The sequence below is a fragment of the Argiope bruennichi genome, chromosome 4 (assembly GCF_947563725.1).
Source record: "Argiope bruennichi chromosome 4, qqArgBrue1.1, whole genome shotgun sequence".
In the NCBI taxonomy this organism is placed as follows: domain Eukaryota; kingdom Metazoa; phylum Arthropoda; class Arachnida; order Araneae; family Araneidae; genus Argiope; species Argiope bruennichi.
Window position 1 is genome coordinate 19570659 of NC_079154.1, and position 26942 is coordinate 19597600.

The 26942-nt window shown below is 28.1% G+C and overlaps 1 protein-coding gene across 2 annotated transcripts in view; it reads left to right on the top strand.

Annotated features, from left to right (window-relative positions):
- Nucleotides 1-26942, top strand: part of LOC129965520 (glutamate-gated chloride channel-like) — a 253593-nt gene that overhangs the window by 176984 nt on the left and 49667 nt on the right. For both annotated transcript variants that reach the window (XM_056079489.1, XM_056079490.1), the window contains one exon: nucleotides 6488-6552. In XM_056079489.1, coding sequence (XP_055935464.1) covers nucleotides 6488-6552 — 65 coding nt within the window. The remainder of the gene's footprint in view (nucleotides 1-6487; nucleotides 6553-26942) is intronic.

Consider the following 26942-nt stretch of genomic DNA (forward strand, 5'->3'; position numbering starts at 1 on the left):
TACACCAGCGGAGGAACGTTTGGTCAGGACGTTTAACGTGCACCAGACTCGCTTACACTTCGGTGGAATCGGGTCTCGAACCTGAAACCCTCCGGTTCCGAAGCCGGTCCTCATTAGACCTTACCACCAGGCCACCGCGGTCCTCATTAATAATAAAGACCATATACATGAATTTTTAGAAGCTACTTCGATAAATGTTTCATAAGAATATTTTAGTAAAAGCAATCAGCATATTTGTTTAATTCAGATAATCAGAGACTAACATTAAAAGTTGGATTTGATTGAAGTACGTAATGATTTATTAAATATGGAAGCATTTAATACATTTTAATAAGCGAATAATTATTTATCAATAAATATTCCTTCAATGCCAAATGTTGCTTTTAAGCAGTATATGCAGTTAAATATTTTGAAAATAAAATTGGAAGCTCTAATGTCTGTTGTTGCCAACAAGAGACCTAATAAAAAGGTTTTATCTATTTACAGTACTTATGTGGCAGCACGAGTGCTAATGAAGAACAAATTTTGTTGTTTTCTTCTTGTTATAATAATAATACAAGCTTTTTTATTTTATTCTGTAATGTTGAATAATTAATATTTGCTACTCGGAACGCAAAAGATTTAAATCTATATTTATCGCTGCTGAAATTTTTTTTAACAAAAATGTTCTGCTTATTGATAACAAGATATTCTTAGACGTAAACAAAATTTAAATTAAAATATGAATTTTTAAGCTTTTTAATATTAGATTTATTGAAGAAAGTAGAAGATTTCAAATCAGTTTTTAAAAATTCAAGAATTACAGAATTAATAAGTATTATTTAATAAATTCTAAATTGAAAGTTGCAATCATTTAACAACAAAAATAGGTATTTCTTGAAATATTTAGCATTTTTAATATGTTGAGATATTCATTATTTTCTTATAATACATGATTTTCTTTGCATTAAAAACCTTATTTGGAACTTCATCTCCATAAAAACAAATTCGAAACTTTAATCAGTTACTTTTTTTTCCTTAAATAACTTGTATTCCTTGTTTTATATAAACAAGCCAATAAAAATTGAATAAGCTGCTTTAAAGTATCTTCAAATTTTATTTACCATTAATAACGCCAGGCACAGGTTTTTTGTCGTTCTTTCTTAATACTTAAGATGTAATTTTGTATACAAATTAATATTTAGGTATTCATTCTTTTTTCCGGTATTTATCACTCTACTAATGACAGTCGATGCTATTATAATTACATAAAAAAATCAATCATTGCTAGGAAACTAGACTAACATATTTAAAAATCGATAAAAAATACTTTGTAAGACACCTAAAAGCAAAAATTATTGCATGATTAAGTGCATGTATCCCTAACATTAAATAAGAGTTAAGAGTTACTTTCCTCTTTGTTGTTCTAATTATTGCAGAAAAAAAAGCTGTAACTCGTTTTTCTTCAAACAAGGTAAATTGGGTAAAAATATTCCTTTCAGCCCTGCAAAGACAAATTCAGAAGTCTTCAGGATCCCAAATATAGCTAATGTGCATTTTAGAACTTGGAGAAACAAACGATTTTAATCGATTTAATCAATTTTAAAATGAATCATAGACATCGGACAGAGGCTAGAATAAACATAATTCAATTATCTTTTACAAATTATTTAAGAAATTGGAATGAATATTAATTATTAATTATAACTGAAATATGGAAAACGGGTCATTATTGAGTGGTGCAAAATCAAATGTGAATTTAATTTCAATTATTGTGTTGATTCATACACAAGGAGATAGACTAACAGATTGCTTGTTGACGATTTCATTCAAAAATTTAGAAAATACATGAAAAAATTGCTGTAAACAATACATGCAAAATTCACCTATTGCATTTTAGATATTTTAATTATCCTTTTCAAGAATGTTGTAATTCTCTTCAAATAATTACTCATTTCTTTCTGGTGAACACCATTTTATTTTTGGACACATTTTTTATGCCACTTCATGTAGACCGTTACAGATTAGGACACCTCTCACAATCGGGTGCCACGTCTAAGTGCTAGGCATCGTTCTTCACACTCTCCATTCTGATACAAAAAAGAATTAACAGAACTTTGTACTCGACAGATACGCCATCTATCGGCGTGAAGCTGTAACAAATGTAGTCCCAAATTCGTTATTGATTTTGGGTCAAGACCCTTTTCATAGATTTCATCGCTCTTCTTTATTTTATATTTGAGTTATTGTTTTCATTTTCATAAGCCAATAAAAATACGGAAATAAATTCAAAAATACTTATTTATGATTTATCCGAATGTCTGACAGAATTTTTTTAACTAATGCTACATTATATATATAAATACAAGACAAAATATTCAAAAGCAATTATCAAAGATAAAATTGAAAAAAAAGTATTCTATTAATACAAAAATTAACCTTCTCCTGAAATTTTACCCTCATATTTTCCAATAAATATCGGAACGCATTTCCTCCACATAAAATAGTGGATCGTAAATAACTTGCATGACATTGGTAAATGAGAGTTACGAAATAGAGATCTTGGGCACGAATCTGGCATTTTTAATTTAAAAAAATGCGTATTTTTGATGTGTTTATGAAGGCCAATTGATACTAAAATTTGACTAAAAGCTACAGTTGTAGTCATGAGATAGCGTACCGAATTTAATTGATTTTAGTCCCTGAGCTTATGAGTCATTACAGTTGCATGCATGTGAAAATACAAACTAATTTTGATTAACCATTTGATGAATTTGGTTCAAGATTTCAGATTTTAAATCTATATATCAAATTTTATCTCCCTCGCTTTTTGAGTTTTGTGGCTATCAAATTTTGATAACTTGAGTTCACTCGAATAACCTGGCAGACGGACTCTTTGAAAAGGGTTTTCTTCAAAATTTGATAGTAATCTACAAATTTAGTCGTATTTCAATATACCAAATTTCAGCCATCTTCCTCGAAGCATTTTGATTATATTCACAGATAAACACAAATAATGCCGAAAAATGTGTTTTCTAACTCGAGGTAATCTAAAGTGTGGAAATATGTCAAAATCTCGATTTCGAATTCTTTGACGATTATACTTCCTGTGTACTTCGTATACGAGAAAGTTATAAGCGCCTCATTTAGATTAAAAGTACATGTAATTAATAAAAACGCATTCAAATATTAATTATTTAAAATTACAAATTTATTTTAATGTACTGAAAGAGGAACAACCATGAGAAACGGCTTAACGACTCGATTCTTCCAAAGATTAACCGAGTATGGGTTCGGGGAATATTAAACATGTCATTTTTGATGAAACGCATTTCTACTAGCGTAATATGGTAGCATCGAAAGAAGAATGCCAGCTCAGATGTAGTCTTTCGACACATTGCTCAGAGTAATGAAATCTTCCCAAAAAATAACCCTCTTGTTGCTCAAAACTGAAAGTAAGTCATATCACTGACTCTCCGATCAACCCGAAGGCACACGGATCAAAATAACTGAATGACCGGACCGCCGCAACAGCAACACTGGCGGGAACTGTGGTTAAGTCCTAAGGGCCATCACCGGTCACAATACAACCCTTCCCGAAGGAAGTACGTCCCGTCATCGATGGGAGGAACCAGATCGCCCCTTTTTTTGTGTACCCACCAGGGTGGCGAGATCCAACCACCATACCGCAAGCATCTCATCTTCTTTTCGAAGTGTCCCCCAGGGTGTCTAAAACGGAGAGAAAATTAAATTAATTGTATCAAAACTTTGAAAATATAGTTATTGAAATGTAAATAATGAACTGTATTCCAAACACTTTCAGATTACGAATAAATGGTTGAAGAGCAATGTATTTTTTGTATGAATTTTCGATTGCAAATAAATTCTTTTTTGTGGGTGTTTTCGATTATTTAAATTAAATAAAACACAGAATTATTAAAAAAAACAATAAAGCGTAAATTTTCAAAGTAACCTTTCAAGCTAAATGACAGATTCATGATAAAGTTTAGGAATCACTCTTCTGGGAGGAGTATTTAAAAATACATTTTTTTACTTAAACGCAGACAGAAAAAAAAAAGGAAAATTGTTTTAAAAAAGCAAAAACACAAAATCTATACATTTGCTGTCAATGTTTTTTTTAAATATTATTTCAACAATGGCAGAAGAACTGGTCATTAATCATTCAGTAAATATATATATATATCATCAAGAATTACTTTTTATCAATCAATATTTATGAAGTATAAGGCAAATTGTTCTTTAAACTTAATTTAAGAAGTTTGTTCCTTTGTGCTGATTAAATTCACATTAGGAGAGAAATTCTGATAGAAAAAAACAAACAGTGAAACCATTTTAATATATTTTAGATTGATTTCAAATCATTTTCTCTGTTATGATGAAATGTTGTCTACCGTTTCTTTTTTGGTTAAAACAAAATCCTTCAATTTAAGAAACGAAGTGAAAAATAATTTCATCTGCAACAAAATTTGAAACCTCATGGCATTTTTTCCCTTACAATGTATTAAGAAAAACAGTTGATATATAAACATAAATTGATAGCTGAAGTCTCTAAAAAGACTTGGCAAAAGATCATAATAGTAATAAATTTTATTTTGTTGGTCAGTAAATATAATGTTTGAATTATCATGCGATAATAGACAGCATCAACCTTCTAGTTGTAGTATCACAATTATTTTCATTATAATGTCTTGCATTTTCATTTAACATCAAAAAGTGTGTAAATGCAAAATTCTCATAAATTTAAAAAGAAACTTCATTTAAAAGCGCGCTTGCTGTTCTTGTTTTCAAATGACGGCTAGACCTGTTTTTCAGTGAACAGTATTGGAAACTATATTAATTAAACTGCATCATGCGTCATAATAATGCATGCACCGTAAATAAATATTGCCATTTTAATAAAAACGAATTTATTCTTTAAAGAACTAGAGAAATAATCTTTCTTAAAGATATGTTGCTCTAAAATGAATGAATTAATTACCTTACGTGCAATCTACTAAGCATGCTTATGCATTGTTATTATTAAAAAGAAGAATATTTCATTTATATTATATGCTACTTTATTCTAATCAATAATAATAAAAAATGTCTTTAAATACATTTGTTCGCACTTTTGAAATATGCAGATCCTTTTTCTTTTTTCTTTGTCTATCTCTACTAATAATTAAGAAAAATGTATAAGTGTCTGTGAGTGTGTTAGCGCTCTACAGGCCAGATCAAAGTTACAAAACTTGTCACAAATATATTTTGAAGACTGGAAATATCCACATTGGTGAGATTTTTAAAAAAAAATTTTAATACAACTTTAATTAATTAAAAATTAGTCAAGATTTTGGCATATATTTGAGACAACTTCCGAAAGTACTACAGTTTTTTCATCTTGGCTTTCTCTGACTGCTGAGCATCAAGATATGAAGATTCAGCTTTTTTGTTGTTGTTGAGTTAGTTAGTTAGCTATATTAACGTCCAGTTTAAAGCAACACTTGGGCTATTTTGAGACGGACCTCGTAATTGTGAACCGTGGTCAGATGACGAGGACGGCATCTGAGCAGGCACCCCCCCCCCTTCCACACCACACCACACCAAGGGGAGGACGTTTCGCCCTGACGGATTTATCGTGCAACAGACCCTCTTACACGTCGGTTCTTCGGTGGAATGGAGTCTCGAACCTAAAACCATACGGCTCACTGGTCGAGACCTTACCACCAGGCCACCAAGGCCCTTTGTTGTTATTGAGTAGGTTTCAATATAAAGCATACCCTTAATTAAATATTTGAAATTTTGCTGTACTAATAATTAAAGTTTAACAACAGAGTCAAGCAATGACGAAAATTTAGGGAAATATATAGCAAAATGAACAAAACTGTATTAGGCATTTAAAATGGTATGAATTGTATATGTTTCAAAATTTTCAGCTGAAAATTATTTTGTTGAGGTAGCTATTAAAATATTCAATGACTTCTTCCACAAAATAATTACCAAAAAAATATTCAGTTAAAATCTGTATCAACTATTAATCCCAGCGAACAGACTGGTCGCCTATGGCGGCTAGTTAATATAATATAATTAAGTCTCAATCATCTTTGTTTATATGAAAATTGTATTTAAGAGTTTATAACTATTAAACATTGGATAAATAATCCCTTTAATTGCATTAAATGTTAATTATATGCTTTTTTTACACTTCAAGCTTTTAATGGTATTTTATAAATAAATTTCAGTTTTATCCATTGTTATTTGTTTTAAAGATACTTGTTGATATTTACGGCCTCCGCTAAAAAGTTAGAAACCTAACCAACTGATGTCGCCAACAAATGAAAACATTATGTAGCGATCTTGGTAAATTTCGACATTATATGTAAAAACGGAGCTTGGCGTAGTTTGAAAATCGCTAAGTAAATCGAGAGCCGTAAATATAAACGATATCGTTTCAAATGTTGTTTTAATTTTATTTTTTCGGATATTTTATTTATTTATTTTTCTTTTTCAGATTACACTGTTGTGAATGTTACTGTCTTATTATTGACTCTCTCCTCCCCAGACGAATCTAGTTTAGTAAGTATTATGTTCGTAAAAAATGTGATGTCACAACTTGAATTTTTTTAATGTATATAATTTATATATTTTATCGTTATCTGTTACTAAAACAAATAACTTGAAAATATGAGTCATTTTTAGTTAAATTAATATTTAGTTATATTACAATATAAGTATAAATAAGTATAAGCATTAAAAAAAGTATATACTGTGTATAAAAGTTTGGCACAGACGACGAACGGGGAGACTATCTTTTTCCATCTCAATACATGCAAAAAAAAAAAAAAAAATGGTAGTGGTTTTCCCAAAACTTTCTCGCATACTGTCTGACAAATTTATAATACTAAAGAACATCTCACATGGAATTGGCTTAGAATAAGGAAACATTGTCCTTTGGCTTGAATTTAGCATTTTTACTGGATTTATCATATTACCTTTGGCGAGTGTTTTGGTCTATTAATACCAAAACATTCAATTTTGTATTTTAGGAAATTCAAATTTGTATTTTAGACACGTTTTTCTCAAACGATTGAAACAAAATCTTGACACAAAACTGCACTTGTAGTTACACAATCCCATCCAAATTTGACATATTTAAATCGCTACGTTTTTTTTTAATTATCGCACATACTTTTTTATGAAGCACAGACCGACAGACGGTCAACCCTTTGTCGGATATGGCTCACAATTTGACATTTGTCTCCACTGTAGGTGTTAAATCTGTGTATCGAAATTTTATTTATCTAGCTCTCTTTGTCATTAGCGTATTAATTTTTATTCGAAAAGTCGAACAGACGAATTGCATTTGAACAGAGTTTACTCAAAATTTGATAGAAATAGGCAAATTTGATGTAAACACCGTATAACAAATTTCAAACGTCTAGCTCAAAGTATTTTTGAGTTATCTTTCACAGACTGAAAGACAGACGGACATTTTCTCAGGACTGACTCAGGGAAGTCTAAAACGTAGAGGTTCGCCAAAATTTGAGTTCAAATTTTTTTACGCTTACTATACTTTCTATATATTAAATATAAGCGAAAGTAAATACACTGAGCTCTTTTAACAACATTTTAACAAGTGATAAAATCAATATTGTATTATATGATTTTATCACTTGAGCTGTAGATGTATATCAAGAAATTATAATGGAAATTTTAAATTAAAAAATTTTTCTTCGCAATAAGAATTTAAATGTTACAAATTGTAAAAATATTCTATAAACACCCTTGTTATAAACATATGAATAAAAGTATTGACAGTATTTATAATTAAATATTTTCAAAAGGTTTAAACAAATATCTAAAATAATTTAAAACCAGAGAATTAAAATATTTATATGACTAAAGCTGATTATATCTTAGATAATTCTGTAGGTTTTGTCTACGTAAATTCGCACCCAGTTGCAAACATTTGCCCGTTAAGTCTTACATTCATTAAGCTATTTTAACTCATACTATCTAATTTCCATCTTAATTTTTTCATACATGCATTTATTTTTATTTTCTGTACCAAATATCTTTTATACTATGCTCCGATAAGAGGCATAGTATAAATATAAGAAAACAAAAGTAACTTTCACTTGTATAGTTATGATATTTATCATTTGGAAATATTATCAAAATTTATATTAAACTGAATGAATGCATTTGTGCGGTTTTAAAATGTATTGGGTGAAATAAGACTTTTTTTAAACGATAATTGAAAATTCATTGTTGAAGAAATTCTACAAACATATAAAAATGTTACGATTTCATATTTTAGTATAAAAGTCATAATATATTTTAAATAAATTTATATCTCAGCATTATTGTCAATTTATCATATAAATTTAGAATTGAAATTCGGAATTCAGGTATGGCAATCATTTTCCTATGAAATTCCACAAAAATTATTAAAAAAAAGTGCAAACTATCCAAAATATATTATGCCTTTACAGAAGAAACATATTTCACACTTATAATTTATGAAACATACTTCACACACATTTCAGATGAACTGAATAACTATTTGTTTAATTTTAAAAAGTACTGTTAAATAAGTCCATGTTCTAATAAATATCTTAAAATTTATTATAAAGTTACATTTATTAGAAGTTTTCAGAAAAGATAAAATAAAGATACTAAAATGTTTTTTTATATATTTTATAATTATCGAAGCACATAATTTAAATAATTATGTTTGTATAATTATAAAATATAGTCAATGGGAGCATACTTTATAATAAAAGTGTATCACCCTCCCTGCAAGAAATTGTGAACCTAGGGTAAAGAAATGAATGCCATAAATGTTCAAAATTTTATTATCAGAATCGTACATCTAAGAGTTGGGTACATCTTTATATGTTAACAGAAACTGGTTACTTGCGTGTTATAATTGCATGGATTGGCGAACAATAGTTATGAAATATCGATCCTTGGCTTAAACTAGAAAAAGATCCTTCAAAAAAAAATATTTTTTTGGCAATTAGTCGTTGACATGAAATTAATGCAAAAGCGTGAAAAAAAATGGAATATGAATTTTGGATGCCTTTTTTCATTAATTTAAAATAAACTTGCAATTTTAGTCACTTGAGAAATCGAATCAAATTCAATTTAAATTCTTGCATTTGTGAACTAACGCATTTACAAGCCTGCAGAAGTGTAGACCAGTCGACTCTCATCCCGGTTTTGTATTTTACATGTTAAACCTATGTACCACATTTCGCCTATCTAGTTATTTATTTTTGCTATCGTATTCACATGCATTCTAACAGTCAGCAAACATACTCTCTTTAAATGTATGTCACTCAAAATTCGACATAAATTTACAAAATTGATGTTCAATCCATATACCAAATTTTATTCATCTAACTCAGAACGTTTTTGAGTTATGTTCTCGAACAGTTCTTTTGTACTACGATAGATTTAGAACGCGAGATTCATCAAAATATGAAGTTCTTATTTTTGGACAAGTGCAATACATTACAAAATTGCAGAAAAACTTTGCAGGCTACAAAGCTGTTCATAGTTTATGAAGAACTCTTGTAATTTAAAGATGGATTTTTACTCGCTTCTTTATTTCCTTTAAAAATAACTGTTCCGGAACGTTGAACAGTTATTTTTTTCCACTTACAATAGATAATATTCCTAATATTATCATAATCGTACACAATCAAACAATACATTTTAACTTCCGATGTGTCGCGCCATCTGGCAGTAAGACCTGGCACTCGGAAAATGTGATTTCAGATTCCTGTGATAATAACAATGAGTTATGAAACGTATAAAAAATAAAAAATTGAAGGGATTTAAAACACGGTGACCTAGTATACTAAGAGCATTTTTTAACTAAAACTATAGATGTCAATCTAATTCGTAAAAACGTCAACCTCTGGACACAATATTAAGAAGAAATTAAGCTACAATAAATATAAGAATGAATATTCCAAATCCTTTATTAAAAATTAAAATATCATATAAGAATTAAAACTTTAATATGTTTATAATATTTTTACCAATGCCCCAAGCTTTGGTAAAGTTGTTTTTGTACAAAGAAAAAATGTTTTCTAGTCTTTTCTCTAGTTCCAAAAGCGTGTTTTAAAAACTTTTTTTTTAAATTGACTTTTTTCAATTCGGAAAGATGGCACTTTAAAATAGATTTTTCACATATTTCGTAATGTGCAAGAATTTATACATAACTATGTGTTCTCGATCACAATGAAATATTTTAATATTTTCGGAACAATCAATTTTAATTAATTTCAAATTTAAATTTAAATAAAAACCAATGAATTGTTCAAATATTTCCCCCAAAACAGCTGTGAGCTATTCCTTTAGAACGAAAAAAAAAAAAAAAAAACAGTCAAAAACTCAAAATTTTATATGTTACTCGGCAGAATTTATTTTGACAGAAAGAGATTAAGATTATTATTATTAGAAATATTAAAATTAGAATATACAAAGGAATCCTTCTTAAAGAATTGTTCGATGGAAAATTGCTAACAAGATTTCATAATAATAACTCTAAACTAAGAAATGTTTTAAAATGTAAATGCTAAAAAAAACAATAAATATAAAAACAATCCTTTTAAAGAAACAATTTTTTATCAGCCTTCAAAAAAAGAATGAAATATTTCTTTCACGGACAAAAAAAACTGAAGATTAAAACAAAAACCTTGAAAATTTGAAACGCTAAAAATAATTTTTAAAAAATTGTTGGAAAAAAATTCAATCAAAGTTAATATTTTAAAAGATCATTCTTAAATATTCAAAACAAATTGAAATATATTATGAATAAGACTGAAATTCCAATTTAAATAATGTATTTATATCTATGCCTTTTATTCTTAATGAATTATTTTAATCTTCATACTTTTGATTAAAAAAATCGTTTGCTTTTTAGAACACTGATAAGTGCGTGGGTTTATTCATTTATTTTTTAAAGGAAAAAATGTTTTTAACATTTTGATTTGTTGCAGAACGTTCTTTTTAATTTTCTGAATAGGAAAAGCACTGGGACAAAACAAACCGAGATAGAAGTTTTTAAATAAAACAGCAATGAAAATGGGATAAAAATGGACAATACATTCGGATGCAAAGCACGTATTCCATGACAAGTTTGGAGATTAACTATGGAGATAAATCCCCCTCCCTTTTTTTTCCAATAAAGAAGTCCTATTTATCTTGCTGCAAACAACAAACAACTCCTTGCAACGACAATGGGAAATGGTTTGCCGATGGCTATGAGTTTTTAATGAAAAATCTATTCAGACTTTCGTCTACGTAAGGATAGATTTTAACGAACATGTTTAATACAAACATTCTTTTTTTGTAAGTCATGTTAATTCTATATGTAATGTAAATGTCTGAAATCAAAAATGAAAATATCGAAGTAATTTGTAATAAATAGTATAATTTCCTCTCTTTATTTTCTATTTCGGAATCGCATAGCTTATAATTATATTTCTTAGAATTATGATTATTACAATAACTAATTATGAATGATTATATTATTATGTTTATAATTATAAAAAACTTAAGACAAAATGCATTGCTCAATTCGGATGACAACAAACTCAAAAAGATTATTAATTTTATTTTTAAATTTTCTGCATTTTAAAAATAGAAGATAATTCATTTGTTTATTACAAATTAGGAAAATTAGGAAACGAAGAATATTCTAATTAAAATTATGACGAGAGGATTTCTGAGCTCAAATGAGAGTTTTTAACTTCTGGTTTCTTATGTATTCAAAATATTATTTATTGCATAACCGTCGATGTACATCAATTAACTATGAATGCCAAATTTGTTTAAAATATTAAAAGACTTTCAGTTTTATAACATGACACTTAATTTTTGGAAAGATTTCGTTCGGTTGTGAATGCAATTAAAGATGCAGATATCAAAAATTTAAAGTGACATTAACTTTTAAGAAAATTTTATTTATTTTGATGATTTTAAATTTTCTTAAACCATGAGTAATCCGAAGAATACTCAAATTTTAGCATTCTTCATTTTTAAGTAGAATAACCAAAGTTTTACATCAACATGAAAAAGCAGCTGTTTATTTAAAAAATAATTTCACATTAATATAAAATCTTCAAACAGTAAAAACATCATTGCTAAGAATTTGAGAGTAATAATATTTTCTTGAATTCTTTTTTTTTTATTCCTTTGAAAGATTACTTTGGATTTGCTAATTCCTTATTTTTTGTGCTATTGTTATAAATCAATTATTTCGCAAACAAAATCTGCAGTATAATCTTAAAATTGCTTATTTCATTACTGGAGTTATTTCAGTAAAATTTCAGTCCTAGATCCTTTTTTTTACTATACATGAATACAAAATGTAATGCTTCATATGCCGAGATTCATATATTTGTTCAGCATTCCTGATACTGTTTCCCTGAGCAATAAATCGCCTACTAAATGAAGATAACTTTACAGAGAGATCTAACAGATGCTGAATGGATATGAAATCAGTTACATTCGGTCTTGGCGACTTTGGTGATTAAAATGAAGGATCCCACATAATCGAGAATCTTGGAGATATCTCCATTAGGGCTCAAGTTCCGGCGTTAGATCTAAAACATTCGATGGTCTTTCACAGCAGCTCTAAAAACTGAGTCATGCAAATGAATGGAATCAGTCGAGTCGAGCTCAGGCGAGTAATTGAGCGAAGTTTGTCTTTGGAGTATTGATCTCCAGAGAGTTATCTCTGAACGCATTGTGCTATTGCGGTTGTTTAATAGAGATTTACTGCTTGTGTGCTGGCTGCTTTTACTGCGGGTGCTCTTCTAGTGTACGTTTCGATTGTGTTTTGTTACTTTACGTTCATGTTTTCGAACGGAATAAAGCAATATTGTTCTTTTGGACTTTAGCATTGGACGGATTTTTCCATAACAATATTAATCTATGCTGTATTTAGTTAAAACCATAAATAAACTGACATTTATACGATTAACTTAAAAGGTTTTTAAGAAGAAATTTATAAAAGTGCAATTACGTTTTTATTTATATGATTTCAGATACAGGGTTTTTTGCAAGATAATGCGAAGATAATTTTTTATGCTATATTATTTTTCATAGTTGATTATTCCAGCATTATTTTTTCAAAGTTGATTATTGCAGCATTATTTTTTCAAAGTTGATTATTGCAGCATTATTTTTTCAAAGTTGATTATTGTAGCATTATTTTTTCAAAGTTGATTGCATTATTGTTTCAATTGAGTCAGCTTCGAAAGACAAATAACGCACATTCATATTTAACTTTTAATATTTAATTCGAAGCTCATGACATGTTATTTGATGCAAAATTGGGTCTATTTTGTATTTTTTACTAAATATTTTAAATTGATTTGCTATATGATCAAAAAGCCATAATTTGGAATATATTTTTCATTCACTTCTTAATCATTTGGTTCTCAAATTCTTTCGTTCTCGATAATATGTTTTTTTTTTTAATATTTTGAAAATGTAATCCTCACTTCATAAATAAATTTTAATAAAATATTCCATTCGACTGATAGAAAATCTGATAGAGAACTTTGAGAAAAATAAATTACAAAATCACGTAATATTTTTAAAAGTTAATCATGAATTATATATTAAAAATGCAGTAAAGGATAAAATTTTCCAAAATACATTTTATCTGTGCATTAAACAGATTTTTTTTTATCAAAAAAAAAACCCGTTAAACAAAAAAAAATTGTGAGGAGCTGAAAATACTCAGTAGTAATTGAGCCAAAATAATTATTATAAAAAATTTCCTCAAAATCAATAAAAATTAAAACTGATATAAATGTGATTAAAATTTTATCTTATAGTATTTGTATCATTTCTTCATGATTTTTCGGGTTATATTAGATTTTTTATATAAAAAGTTAATATCTGCTTTTTAACTCTCAATTATGTTGCTTTGACTTGTTTTTTAAAACATTTTATTCAAGACTGAGTAAATGTAAAGAACTAGGATATTTAAGGAAAGATGTTGACATACGTGTTTACTGGGAGATGGACTAATCCATTACTTACATTAATGACTCCTTTCAGATTGATTTTCATCATTTGATGCGTCGAATTCAACCTTTGAATAGCGTTCATTACCCATAAAAGAGTTCATTGAATCGAAATATTGGGAAACGCTAAAATTCTAAAAGGTTGCATTTTATAACTCTTTTCATTAATTTCACTTGTTTCATGTTTACAAAGGTGAAAATTCGCTAAATAACATCCTAATGTCCTGACATTTTGTAAACGTCTATGTGATGATGAAACTCTTTTTCAATACTTTCAGAATTTATTTCTCAATTACTCGTTAACTATAAATATTTTTTTATTTCAAAAACAAGTGGCGCCTCCTGGTAATTAAACTCAGAGAAAACTAATTTCAATATTCCGTAATATTTTTAATAGTTAAATTAAAATTAAAAAATAAAAATAAAATAATGAACATAAAAGATACATTCTGTTTAAAACAGCAATGGAAATGTTTTTAAATTTGTTTTCTTTTGGAACGTTCCACTTTAATTCATTTAAAATTTGAGAAGAAAACACAGAAATTTATAGATTCAATAAGAATAAATTTTCATTACGTTTGAAAATTAAATTTTTATCTTATATGTGCAATTTTTTCAATGATTATAATTTTAAACGAATGCACATTCAATAATAAACTTATTTCCTATTGTTTTATGTGTTTCAGATATAATTTTTGTCATTTTAAAAAAACTGATTTAGTTTGGTTAGATTTGTTTCAATTTTGTAAATAGCCATTGAAGTCCAATTATTATTCCTTAGGATAATTTTTTAAACTAAAATTAATTATAATTTGATCAAAAAAGAACCCTAAATGTACGAATTCGTGTTAATATTCCTGATGAAGTGAAAATTGAATTTTCTGCGACTGTCTACTGCTTGATTCTCTGGTCAGATCAGGATTACAAAATATTAAATCAGTACAAAAAATGTTGTCAACTTTTTAAAGAATTTTCAGGTATTTTTATTTAGCATGCAATTTGTGTTTTTTTTTTTATTTTGCTAATTGCAAAGTGCTATTACTTTGAAATTATTAATTTACCTCAAGAGTAAAATTAAATTTCATCGTAACCTCCGATTACCTTTCCCAAATTTAAAGATAAAGAATCCGATAATAATCTTAAAATATGCTTTACATTCTGATAAAAATATACAGAATTATCTTAGGCAATACATACCAATACATAATGTCTGATAAAAAATATCTTACATTATCTTAGGCAATACATACCAAAAAAAAAAGATTCAGATTACCATTGTTTTATAAAATGAAATCTCATTAAGTAACATGAAATTGGTGCTTTAATAATGAAATATTTAAAAATACATAAGAAAAATTGCTATATATTACAAAAATCTTAAATACTTTACTTTTATAAATCAATTCAATTAAATGGAAATTCATTTAAATCTTTTGAAGCCCTGAAAGAAATCGAACCTAGTTTTAAAAAATCATGTTATTGATTCACATTTCATTCTTTAAGTTTTATAAATGTTCTTACTTTATAATAAATCTTTAAAAAACAAAGTACAAAATTAAAATTAACGAACAAAGTTATTGATACGAGCTATTTGTTTAAAGGTAACAGTATTTAAAGTTAATATCTGTTAGTGTTTAAATGCCTACTGAGGAGAAAAGAATCAGTTACAGACTTAATCAGGACAAAGTAATAGATAAAAAATATCAAGTACGATCGAATCTCAGTATCAACCTATACATAATGCAGCGAAACAGGGTTTCAATCAACCATTGGATTATTCCCATTTTGGGTCAGGAAATTAAGTTACAGTTTTAACAAATTGGCTGTACACTATTTTTTTTTCAAAATATTTAATTGAATCAACACCCATTTTAAAAAGGCGACATTTAACTTAGGTATTATTTTAAAAGAAACAAATATATAAAAATATCAAAGCCCTTTATCAAATCCATTTTTTTCCATTTTTGATAAAGATAAAATCTATTATGTGCTGAATATATGATAAACATATCTTGATTAATATTTGACTTTCTTATCATAAATGGAAACAGACTACAATAAACCTTCATTTCATTAAGCCATAGCACTTATTTTCTCGTTATTAAAATATTTCAAGCTTCTAAAGAGATTATTAAAAGAAACAGAATTCCGGCCAATTTTATTGGGTTCTTTTTTTATGAGAAATTTTTTAATATTAATCAAAAAATTTTCGTATAAAAAGCCTATTAGAGATAACCTAAGGATATTTATATAAATATACATACATTTATACAAAACTTGACAGAAAACAGTATATTCAGTAAAAAAAGAATTACTAAAAGCTAATTTTGTTTTATTCATAGCCTTGGTAACGTTCCTATCGTATACATTTTGTAATTATCGTCTGCAGCTCTGTTATACTATCCATAGCGGTTAAAGCCCATTTCTACCTCGTAGATAGTAATCTAACACATTCTCACGTTGTTAATAATAATTTTATTGCCCGGTTAGATTGCGATCTTTTTCGTAGAGATATATTACATACGTCTTAACCTTTAGAATGTATCTTCTCATATTACGGTTAATGGATCAATATCCATACAAATGTGTTGATTTCCTTTAGATACCATGCTAGATATTTAGAACAAATCAGTCTGTAAGTAATAAAGATAAGCTAGAATACTGAAAAGAAATTTTAGCAAAAGTCGACTTGACTGTTCATTCAATTTTGGCTGATAGCTGTAGGGTAATAATTTGATGCGTATTTGTTAAATTGCATGTCATGTTCTAACATAATCTCTCCAATATTTAGCTGCGTATAACCCTGCGTTTTATATGATATACAAAAATTATACAATTTTGTTTAACATATTCGAAAGGATGCAGAATAAAAGTAGAAGAAATAGAAAAAAAATTCATTTGAATATTCGTTTATCATTTAGACAATATGAATGACGCCTAAACACAAAATAGAAATTCCTGCTGTTATAAACAATTCTTAAAAAAGTTATTAAATTAATGTATATTTATTCTGTTTATACAGCATTAATCATCTTGGAAAACATTCACTTAAAAATATTTTCTCAAATTCTAAAAATTTACAAAATAGTCTGAAATATGAATGCATTACATTTATTATGTACTTATTTTCGAAATATAGATTCGAATTGCATTATTTATAGAAAATATATCAATTTGTAAATTGAAACTTAAAATAATTTAAACATTATTTTGTCAAAAATATAATTCATAACGCTTTCATATTCTGAATAATTAAAATTTTAAAGATCCATAAGAATTTTTAACAAAGCGAATTGCTATTTATTTGGAACACTATAATATTGTAATTCATAAATCTATATTGAAAAGTCTTTAAAATATTACAAAAAATGTAAACATGATATTTAAATGATGATTTATGATTAACATAAACATTTAATTTGAAGTTTTATGTCGTCAAGACTTTATTTTATCTACAGTATTCATTTTATCTTTCAACTAGTAGTTAAGAAACACAAGAAAACTTTTTCGTCCTATTTATTTTATTTGACAAAAACGATGTTCGATAAAACTGAATAACCAGAACTATTTTAACTAGCGACTTTGTCAGCTACAGATAAATAAATCGATGTCAAATTTTTATTTGTTTCTCTCTCGGTAGGCGGGAAACATTTTTCAGAAACACGCATTTGGGTTGAACGACAGTTTTGTTTTACTTGTGTTCGATTCACGGCTGAAAAGTGAAAACGATTTTTCAGCAAGTGCGTTGTGTGTTTGACGTTTATCTTCTTCATTCGATTTTTCTTTTCAGAAACAATTTTAAAGAATTATTTTAAACTAGTTGCTGCTATTTGTAACGCTTGATGAATCACTGTAATTTTTAATTAGTGACAAATATTTAAGCGATAAGAACATCATTTATAGTCTCTTATTTACTAAAACACGTTAAAAAAGTAATTTGGATAATACTACATTTACTTTAATTTTAGAAAAAAGTAATTTCGTTTAGGACTTTGATATTGATTCTTAGTAAAATAGATGCCACTCATCAGAATTTAAAATTCTCAACTCATTTACATGGCTTTAGGTTTTTTTTAACGATATATAAGTTATTTATATGACATTTCAACTCAATCTTAAAAGCAAAAAAATAAATAAATAAATGATGTGTTCTTTTTGTTATTTAATAATTTCTAGTAAATAAAATAAAAAAAAAGTATCGTAATTTATAAAATATTTTATCTCGAGATTTTGAAGAATTTTGATGGTTTAAACGTCCTAGAATCTTTATTACTAATAAAATTGAATGAAGTTTTACTATGTATGTTGGTCCACTACGGAACAGATTATTAGTATTAGCTATTAAATACGGCATAAATATTCAAAATCTCTAAAATAAAAAAATCGCAGAAATTCTCTTCAAAAAAAAAAAAACCATGTGACCACTTTTCTTGCTTTTTATATCAGAAAGAAGATTTTCAATATAAAAACGTTTGCTGTTGACATATCTGTAAATTTCATCTATTTAAAGTTCTTTCCATGATGATTGATGGAAAGATCGTTCGAAACGTTTTTTACAGCAGTCAATTGGATCTAGAGCTATCAAACGTGGCACATTGTTACTCCTTAGGTAGTAGATGCTCCCTAAATACGGCATATAATTAGATTTAAAATCAAAATTTACACGAAATTTTAAAGTTTTTTTTTTCTTAGTGACTTTAGATCATATTATTACATAAGACCTATCGTGGGCACAGCTTGTCATAATCATGTTGATTCCAAAGCAAAGTGTTTTTTTATATCTGAGTGATCAATACATCCAAAATGGTTTAAAAATATTACAATTCAATTAGTAAACAAGGACAGCAGAAAAGCAAACCAAATAATAGCAGTCGTATTTTTAATTCCTTTTCAGTAGAAGCAGAATAATCGATACAATATGCACGATTGAAAAATATTATACATGTTTAACACGTTGAATGCCATGAGGGTCAATAGGGACCTGCACACATTTTCTTCATAGCGCCAAGGTAATCAAAAGTGACCGGCGGAACCAAGCTTACTAGAAAAGTATAATTCGAGTCAATTTTCAATGCTTTTTAAATTTTTCCAATATTATCATCGCTACTAAAATGGTGTAAAGAAATTAATGTAATATAGTTTAATGTAAAATAGTGATTGACAGTTGTAATTTATATTTCACCAATATATTCAACCATAATGAGAAATTCGTCTTGCCTAATGGGCATACCTGGCATGGCATATCTTATAATGCCTTAAAAGAATTAATGAGACTATTGAGTTATGAAGCATTAATTAAATAATCAAAGCCATTATCCTGATGCTGTATGTCATTATCTCTTCGATTCATCCGTGCATGATTAAATATTCATTCTCTAATTTTTTTTAATTGTGTATAAATTTATGTCAAAGTTGAATCAGGCCTAATGATTTTTTTGAAAGATCTGATGACTTTTCAAATGAAGCAAAGTCAATCTCTCGATTGTTTCCAGCAAAACCACAAGCCGAACATCGGAAAGAATCAAACGAATTGCTGAAGCTACAAGTGAATTGTTGATCGTTCAACATTTCGGGTATTTAGATGTATGAAACCCACGTTATTTTGATCAGTACCAATCGATCGATCGTTGTATTCACGACCGCTACAAGCGGCAACTACTCGATTCTACATCCATTTAAAATTCAAATAATAAGATTTTCAGTTATAGAATTTTCTTGCATTTTTTAATTTAAATAAATTTTTGAAAATATTTTTAAATATATTTAACAACAATACTTTATTTTTTTAATTACTGCACCTATACTCACAAGATGTTACAATGATATTAGACACATATTTGCATTAAGACTGCTCCGTGTCATTGAGGGTAAATGCTAAATTAGATTCAAGATAAAGTGAACAAAATTATGATAAGAAGGTTCGAACTAGATGCTTAAATCAATTTAGGTTTTTTTTTTTTTAATCATGTGAGAACAAGATGTTTTTGTTTGAGGTTTTGGAAGCCACAAAATGCACGGGCAAAAAATTGGCGATTTCGTTGAGCCATCAATTTTTTGCTAATAGGATTTTTAAAAATGATAAAGAATATTGTAACATTTGGCGACTTACCACCAACAAAAAGTTACAATTTGGAGCCATGTACCCGATTCTCCTGTCTGGCCTATAAAGAGCAGGGTCGTAAGAAGTTATCGCCCCAAGAAGCACAAAGGAAGCAGGTATTGACACATAACAGCGAGGGGAGGTATCGAAAGTTATATATATATATATATTTCAATTTTTCTAGCTGGCAAAAAAGTTTGGGAGCTCGAACTATTTTGAGATGAAAAAAAACCTATCGCTTTTTAAATATCGACGCATGCCTAATCTGATGATTATATAATTGGCTTGACTGGTTTTTGCACGAAAAAAAAATCTGCCCTAAGGAAAAAATTTTTTAGAAAAGTGATGGTCAAAAACCATCGCTAAATGTTGGTGATTGCGAAATATGAGTCATGTCAGAACATGATGTTTCTCAGTCGGATTGATACCACTTGATTTTAAAAAATAATGCTTCCATATGATAACTTGAAATTAGCGACACCAAATTTCAATGTTTATGATTTTTTAACAATTTTTTTAGAGCAGGGATAACTTAGGAAACTGAGAGACAGCCACTCCTAGCTGATTCGGCAAACCCATTAATTAGCCCATTATAATTATACTCTACTTCGCTACAATAATTTTTTTTCTTCATTTGGACGGACGCACTTAATATACTTTACTAGATGTTTGGTCCTCCTATGTAATTTTAACTGAAGTACAGCCTATAATTAAAGAAGAAATATGAGTAGATATATTTTCGGATCGATTTAAAAAGGAAAATAATTCTTGCCTCATATTTCAAACGATTTTAAGTAATTCGGAATGCATTTTGTTTGTTTATTTTTTTAGAAAAGGATTGGGACAATAGGATGAAAGAATAGACAAAAATAACAAGAAAAAAGACCCGAATGATTTGAATGAGTAAAATTAGGACACAAATATTAAAAGTTTATGAATGTCGACTTTGATGTAATGAACCCATCCAAAACATGAAAGGAAGGGACTAATAATTTTTTTAAAGTGCATTTGATTTGATAAATGGAAAAAATATATATATTTATTTTAATTATTTCTTGATGTTAGTATTTAATAATAATGAATTTATAATTCATTGATATAAACATTATGAAATCTTGGAATCATTTTTTATATCCAAGATAGCTGGTACCCGTAAGAAATAGTTTTGGAAATATCGTTTGAAATTTGAAATAGATACCTTGTTTAATTATGAATGATAGAACTAATGATATTTATTTTCTTGTTGACAATGAATACATTCATTGAAATTGAATGACATATAAGTAATATTTACTCCATTTTTTTAACTTTATTATTCAATTGCTTTAGGATAGATAATATATTTTTCCCATCTTCAGCAAAAACCAATTAATTTCTTGGCTGTCTAACTCGTGAGCATATAACATACAACGGGCCATGTGAAAAACATGGATATTCTAGGCTCAAAGCAATAAACTGACAAAGTTTTATCGCCATTGGATGAACAGTACGGCAGCGCATAAAATATGAATAAACAAAAATTCAGTTCTATATATTAGATTTACAACCAAATCTCTATTTAAATGAATGAAAATATCAAAATAACATTGTCATCCATATTATATAAGTGTATAAAATATCAAAATATCACATCGCGAAAAAAATTAAAAAAAATCACTTCACAAATGAAACAAATTAAGTCAAAATTATCTAAAACCTTTGAAGAATTCAACAATATTTATTTCAATTTGACGAAAACCGGATTAAAATTTAATATTCTAATCCGATTTACATTTTTGTTTAAATAAATGCGTTGATACCGCTCCGTTCTTTAATAAATATGGAAGTGGAGATTTTTTTAATATCTGGAGGTCATAAAGAATTCAAAATTTAATTTAATGTAGCTTGGATATTAATTTTCGGAACTAAATAAGATTTAACTTGAACATGATATTCTTATTTTAAATTAGCTTCGACTAACATTTCTGCGTTTGTTCTCTTCCCCTGTTCTAATTATAGCACCCTGAGCATTGTGATAATTAACTATTTGTTTCGTTCCACTGAAAGATTAATTATATTTTTACGCAACACGAAAGGATTTAATTTACTTGGTTTAAAGTCATTTTACATCTTAAATTAGTTTCAAGAGTTTTCTGAAAGAAATTTTGGAAAGTTACAAGATTTAATATAAAATCTGTGATTTTTAGCTTCACTTCTTTTCCATGGAAAAACATTTATGCATTAGGACATGGTTTTTCTTTGTAAGAAAGATTTTTCTGCATTTCAGGATAAAACTTTATTTTGCTGAAAATATTTAAAAATTACGTTATCTTTAAAAATTACATTAATATACATAATAATATTTCTATAGCAAATATACATAAAATATAAAATATGAATACTTGTTATTCATTATTACCGAATATCTGTTACTCAGTACCAGTTACTCAATATGCCTGAACAGCTATTATTTAAATAATAATTAGAGAATTAAGAAATTAGGCTATTAAGAAAAATTTTTCTTCATTTTAGAAGCCGATAAAACTTTATGTTGTTTTAAATAATTCAATGGTATTAAATTAGACATATTATTAATTTTCTGTAATATGCATAACAATATTTCTGTATATTTTTCTGAATTTTCATATAGCATGAAATATGCAATATGAACACCTGTTATCCAATATTCATGTATATATGTTATTCAATACTTATTACTCAATATACCTGAATAGCTATTATTTAAATAATCATTAGGTTATACAATTTTGTCACAATATCTAAGGATATGAAATTATGCAAAAATAGCTTTAATTATTCCCCTTTAAGTTTTTAAAAGACACTGAATTTTTAAATTTGCTTTTGTACAATAAATAAATATTGTTATAAAAATTGTAGTCTTTTCATGTAATTAATTATAAGTATTGATGCTTTAAAATCAATCATTCTAATCTTTCCAAATCGTTAGTTGGAAATAAATTACATTATGGGCGCTCTTATTTTATTTTATTTATTCCATGCTTAAGCAAATAAAGTTTTTTAATGTATTTTTCACTTCCTTACTGACATGCTAGATTTCTGAAATTCTTCATGGTTGAGTGTTCCCAGTGACAATGCAGTATTTTAGTGTTTTTCGAATTCAAATGCTAATTATTCTTGTAATTTTATTTAGTTCAAATGATAACATCTCGTAGAGAATCTAAAAAATATTTACAATGATAATTTATTTAGCTATATTAGAAACTAAAAGTAGAAAATAGCAACAAAAAAAATTTTTTTATGCTTTTAAAATACATTTTTATTAGCGTATTAAAATAAGCAATTTTTCACTATCAAAAGTCTAGAAGATCAACGAAAAAACTTTATCTTGTGAGGCGCTGAAAGAAATAAGATGAAAAAAAAATGAAATCTTAACATTCATCCTAAATTAAAATATGAATGTTATTAGAATTCTTGCTGAAGAATTCTACTTTATAATGCGAAGAATAGCATGTTTTAGCAAAATTCTTTTTACTTCTTATTTTGCATTAAATTTCAAAAAATTCCTTTTTAAAGACAAAAAACTTCTGACATCAAAAAGTTTAAGAGAATTACGAAATAATTCAGTAATTATATTTCTTTTGAAAAAAAGTTAACAGTTCTAGAAATATTCCTAACTTTTTCATAAAGATTTAAAATTCAGATTGCATTCATTAAAAGTATAGAACATCAGAAAAAATGCATTTTATTCCACTAAATGCAATTATTTGAAATTTCATTTTTAATCAAGAAAAAATCCTTTGATTGTAAGTTAATATACATAATTTTTCAAAGTAAAAAGAGGAATTCTTATACAGCATAAGTTTTGAAATTCTTAAAAAATTTCAAAGCTAAATATTCTTGAAATATCAAAATAATAAAAAAAAACCCTGCTTTCTCACTACTTTGTGCGAAATAATTTATACCAAACATGAATCTTCTATTTCCAAATTTGGAGGTTTAACAAAACAGATATTCTTTTTCTGAACTTTAAGCTTTCCAGTCTGATGTTTTGATGTTCGTTTCGTAGCAACGGAGAATAAATTTCTGCAGAAAAACCAGCATGCATGTATAAAAAGGTCTGGTTGAAACCTGACTTAGTTTACAATGTAGTAAAAATGTCTCTGCAATGGTTTTCTATAATTAGGCGTTGGCTTGACTCCATCATTAAGCGATGTAGTTACGGCTGCATTGACAATCTTAAGTTATAAAAAAACTATTAACAACGTGGTGATATAAAATAAAATGGCAACTAACCAGCTGTAAAATATAAATTATATCGTTAAGGAAAGTTACAAACTTTCTATTCGTTAGTTTTATTTACTGCCCCACTTCATTTTAACCCATAATCAGATGAGAAGCGAGAAATTTGATCCAAGCTTAGACTTGCATACCACACTTCAGACTTGGGCCCCTCGTCGCAGTGAGAACGTTTGACCAACAATGATCAATTAACAGTAATCTCCCATAGAATCTAACCTTGAAACAGGATCCCAAAATGGAACAGCGAATACGACGGAATTCGTAGATGCCTTAGAGCAAAAGTGTCGAACTTAAAAGCAAGCATGGGCTACAAAAACAAAACTTCAGTTTATGTTTGTTGTAAAAAGATAATTTTTATATCATAAAAATGTGGGTCTATTTAAGACATACAGTGTAAATCTACTCTTCAAGAGTTTCTAACATAAGTTTAATAAACGTATAATAAAAATGATAATAAATAATGTGTGTTATTAAACTGCAATCTTCTGTATTATTAACTGCATGCCACTGGCGAACAACTGTCATGAAAGAGCCTATTAGTTCGTGATTTTTGGCGATTAGTCTCTGAGATTTGGCGATAAGTCTCTGAGATGAAGTTAATACTCAAATAATAGAAAACCGAAAGTGCAATTTGAACATTTATTTTCGATCTATTAAAACCAAAATTTTACACGAAACTATAAGTGTTGTCTCAAAAACGCTTTCTAAATTTTATATGTTTTAATCAACACGTTTTTTAGGTACCGACGTTCACAAGTTTCTGACCCGCGTGCTTGGTGGCTGACGCGCGTTAAATCTGTCGTGGTCACAAAGTCCTCCATGTCGAGAGTAATACCACTGGGGGTACTGGATCAGGGGTGATCGTTCTCTGATTCAGGTCTAAATTACGATCTGTGTTTGAGTGAATGAAGTCCGCCCCGTAAAAAGGGTTGTGACGTGTGTGTAGCTAAGTCGTTCTCTTGGCCCTAGATGGCGCTACTATAGAAACAAGAGGCGCTCCCCCCCCCCGGCTTAAATCCGCAGTCTTCGAACAGCGGGCTTGCCTATGGTAAGTGCCATAAGAAACAAAAACAACAACACAAGTTTCTGAAAAAACAGACCAACAGAGGGTCAAGTCCTTGACAGATTTGATTTCAATCTTGATACAGAAATTTTACTTAAGATATTTACTCTATGATACACATTATTTATTTATTTTTTTCGTTTTTTAAAAACCGTGTTAAGCTATATTCAGTCAGCCAGACAAACAAACTTCATCGTCCTGGATCTCTCAAAATTCGATGGAAATCTACTCATTTGGAATAGAGATAGTATACCAAATATTTTTCAGCTCAAAGTATTTTTAAATTACCGTGTTTGCAGATAGACGTTAGTTCCAAAAATGTGTTTTTAGGATTCAGAGAGATCTGAAAGTGTAATTTTCTTCAAAATATCAAGCTAGAATTTTTTGTGTATTTCGCATCCGAGAATTGCCATATACGAAGTCTTATATACAGGATGTCCCTGAATTCATGGGCCAAACTTTAAGGGTAGGTAAAATACGTATAAAGAAGCATTTTTTGCATAACAACAAGGGGTAATGAAAAGTAAGTACAAGAGAGGCGGAAAAATATAGTGTCTACGAGACTTCCCATGACTTAGATTAAAACTTCATTGCAAAACTGTCGGTTGCCGCTGCAATTGTTCATGGAACATCTACCATCTTTAAAAGATTATACTCTAATTACTTGCTAGTCGCTACTGGGCCTGTATCGATGCTGGTGATGGTACATTTTGTGCACTTACTAAAATATTATGTAAGTAAAGAGTTTTCTCTTCATTTTCTCAGTATTTCTTGTTTTTTTTCCGCCGCAACTTTTTATTTTCGACTCCACATTACTATACAAAAAATTATTCTTTATATATATTTTACATATCCTTAAAGTTTGGCCCATGAATTCAGAGATACCTTGTATATTGTTTGTATACATATATATTGACAGTCTCTTTGTCTGAATCAATCGCGTATTCCTTGGCCAAAGTGTTGTCCATTTATCCCTGGTATGCGTTTAATAATATCGGGAAACCAAATTTACATTTTCGACGGTTTTTCTCAAACAACTGAAACCAAATTTGACCTAAAACTTCAATTGTAGTCACAAAATCACACAACAAATTTGATATATTTGATTTATCGTATTAACATGTTTCTAAAAGTACAGACAATCAACCTCTAGTTGGATTTGAAATTTGATATGTATTTAAATTGTAGAGGGAAAATGCTCATTTTGAACCGAATTTTATCTCTCTATCTATTTATCCCTCTTCGTTTTGCAGTTATCGAGTTCAATTATATTCGAACAGATTTAGAAGATACGGAAGACAGAATAGATTTCGTTCAAAACATGGTAGAAATCTACACATTTGGTCAAAGTCCGAATATCAAATTTCATCTGATTATCTCAAAGCATTTTTGAATTATCTTTGTCACAGATAGGCATAATGCCAAAAAGCCGTTTTTCGATCCCAGGGAGATCTAAAAGGTGCAGATTTGTCATAATCTCGTTAAA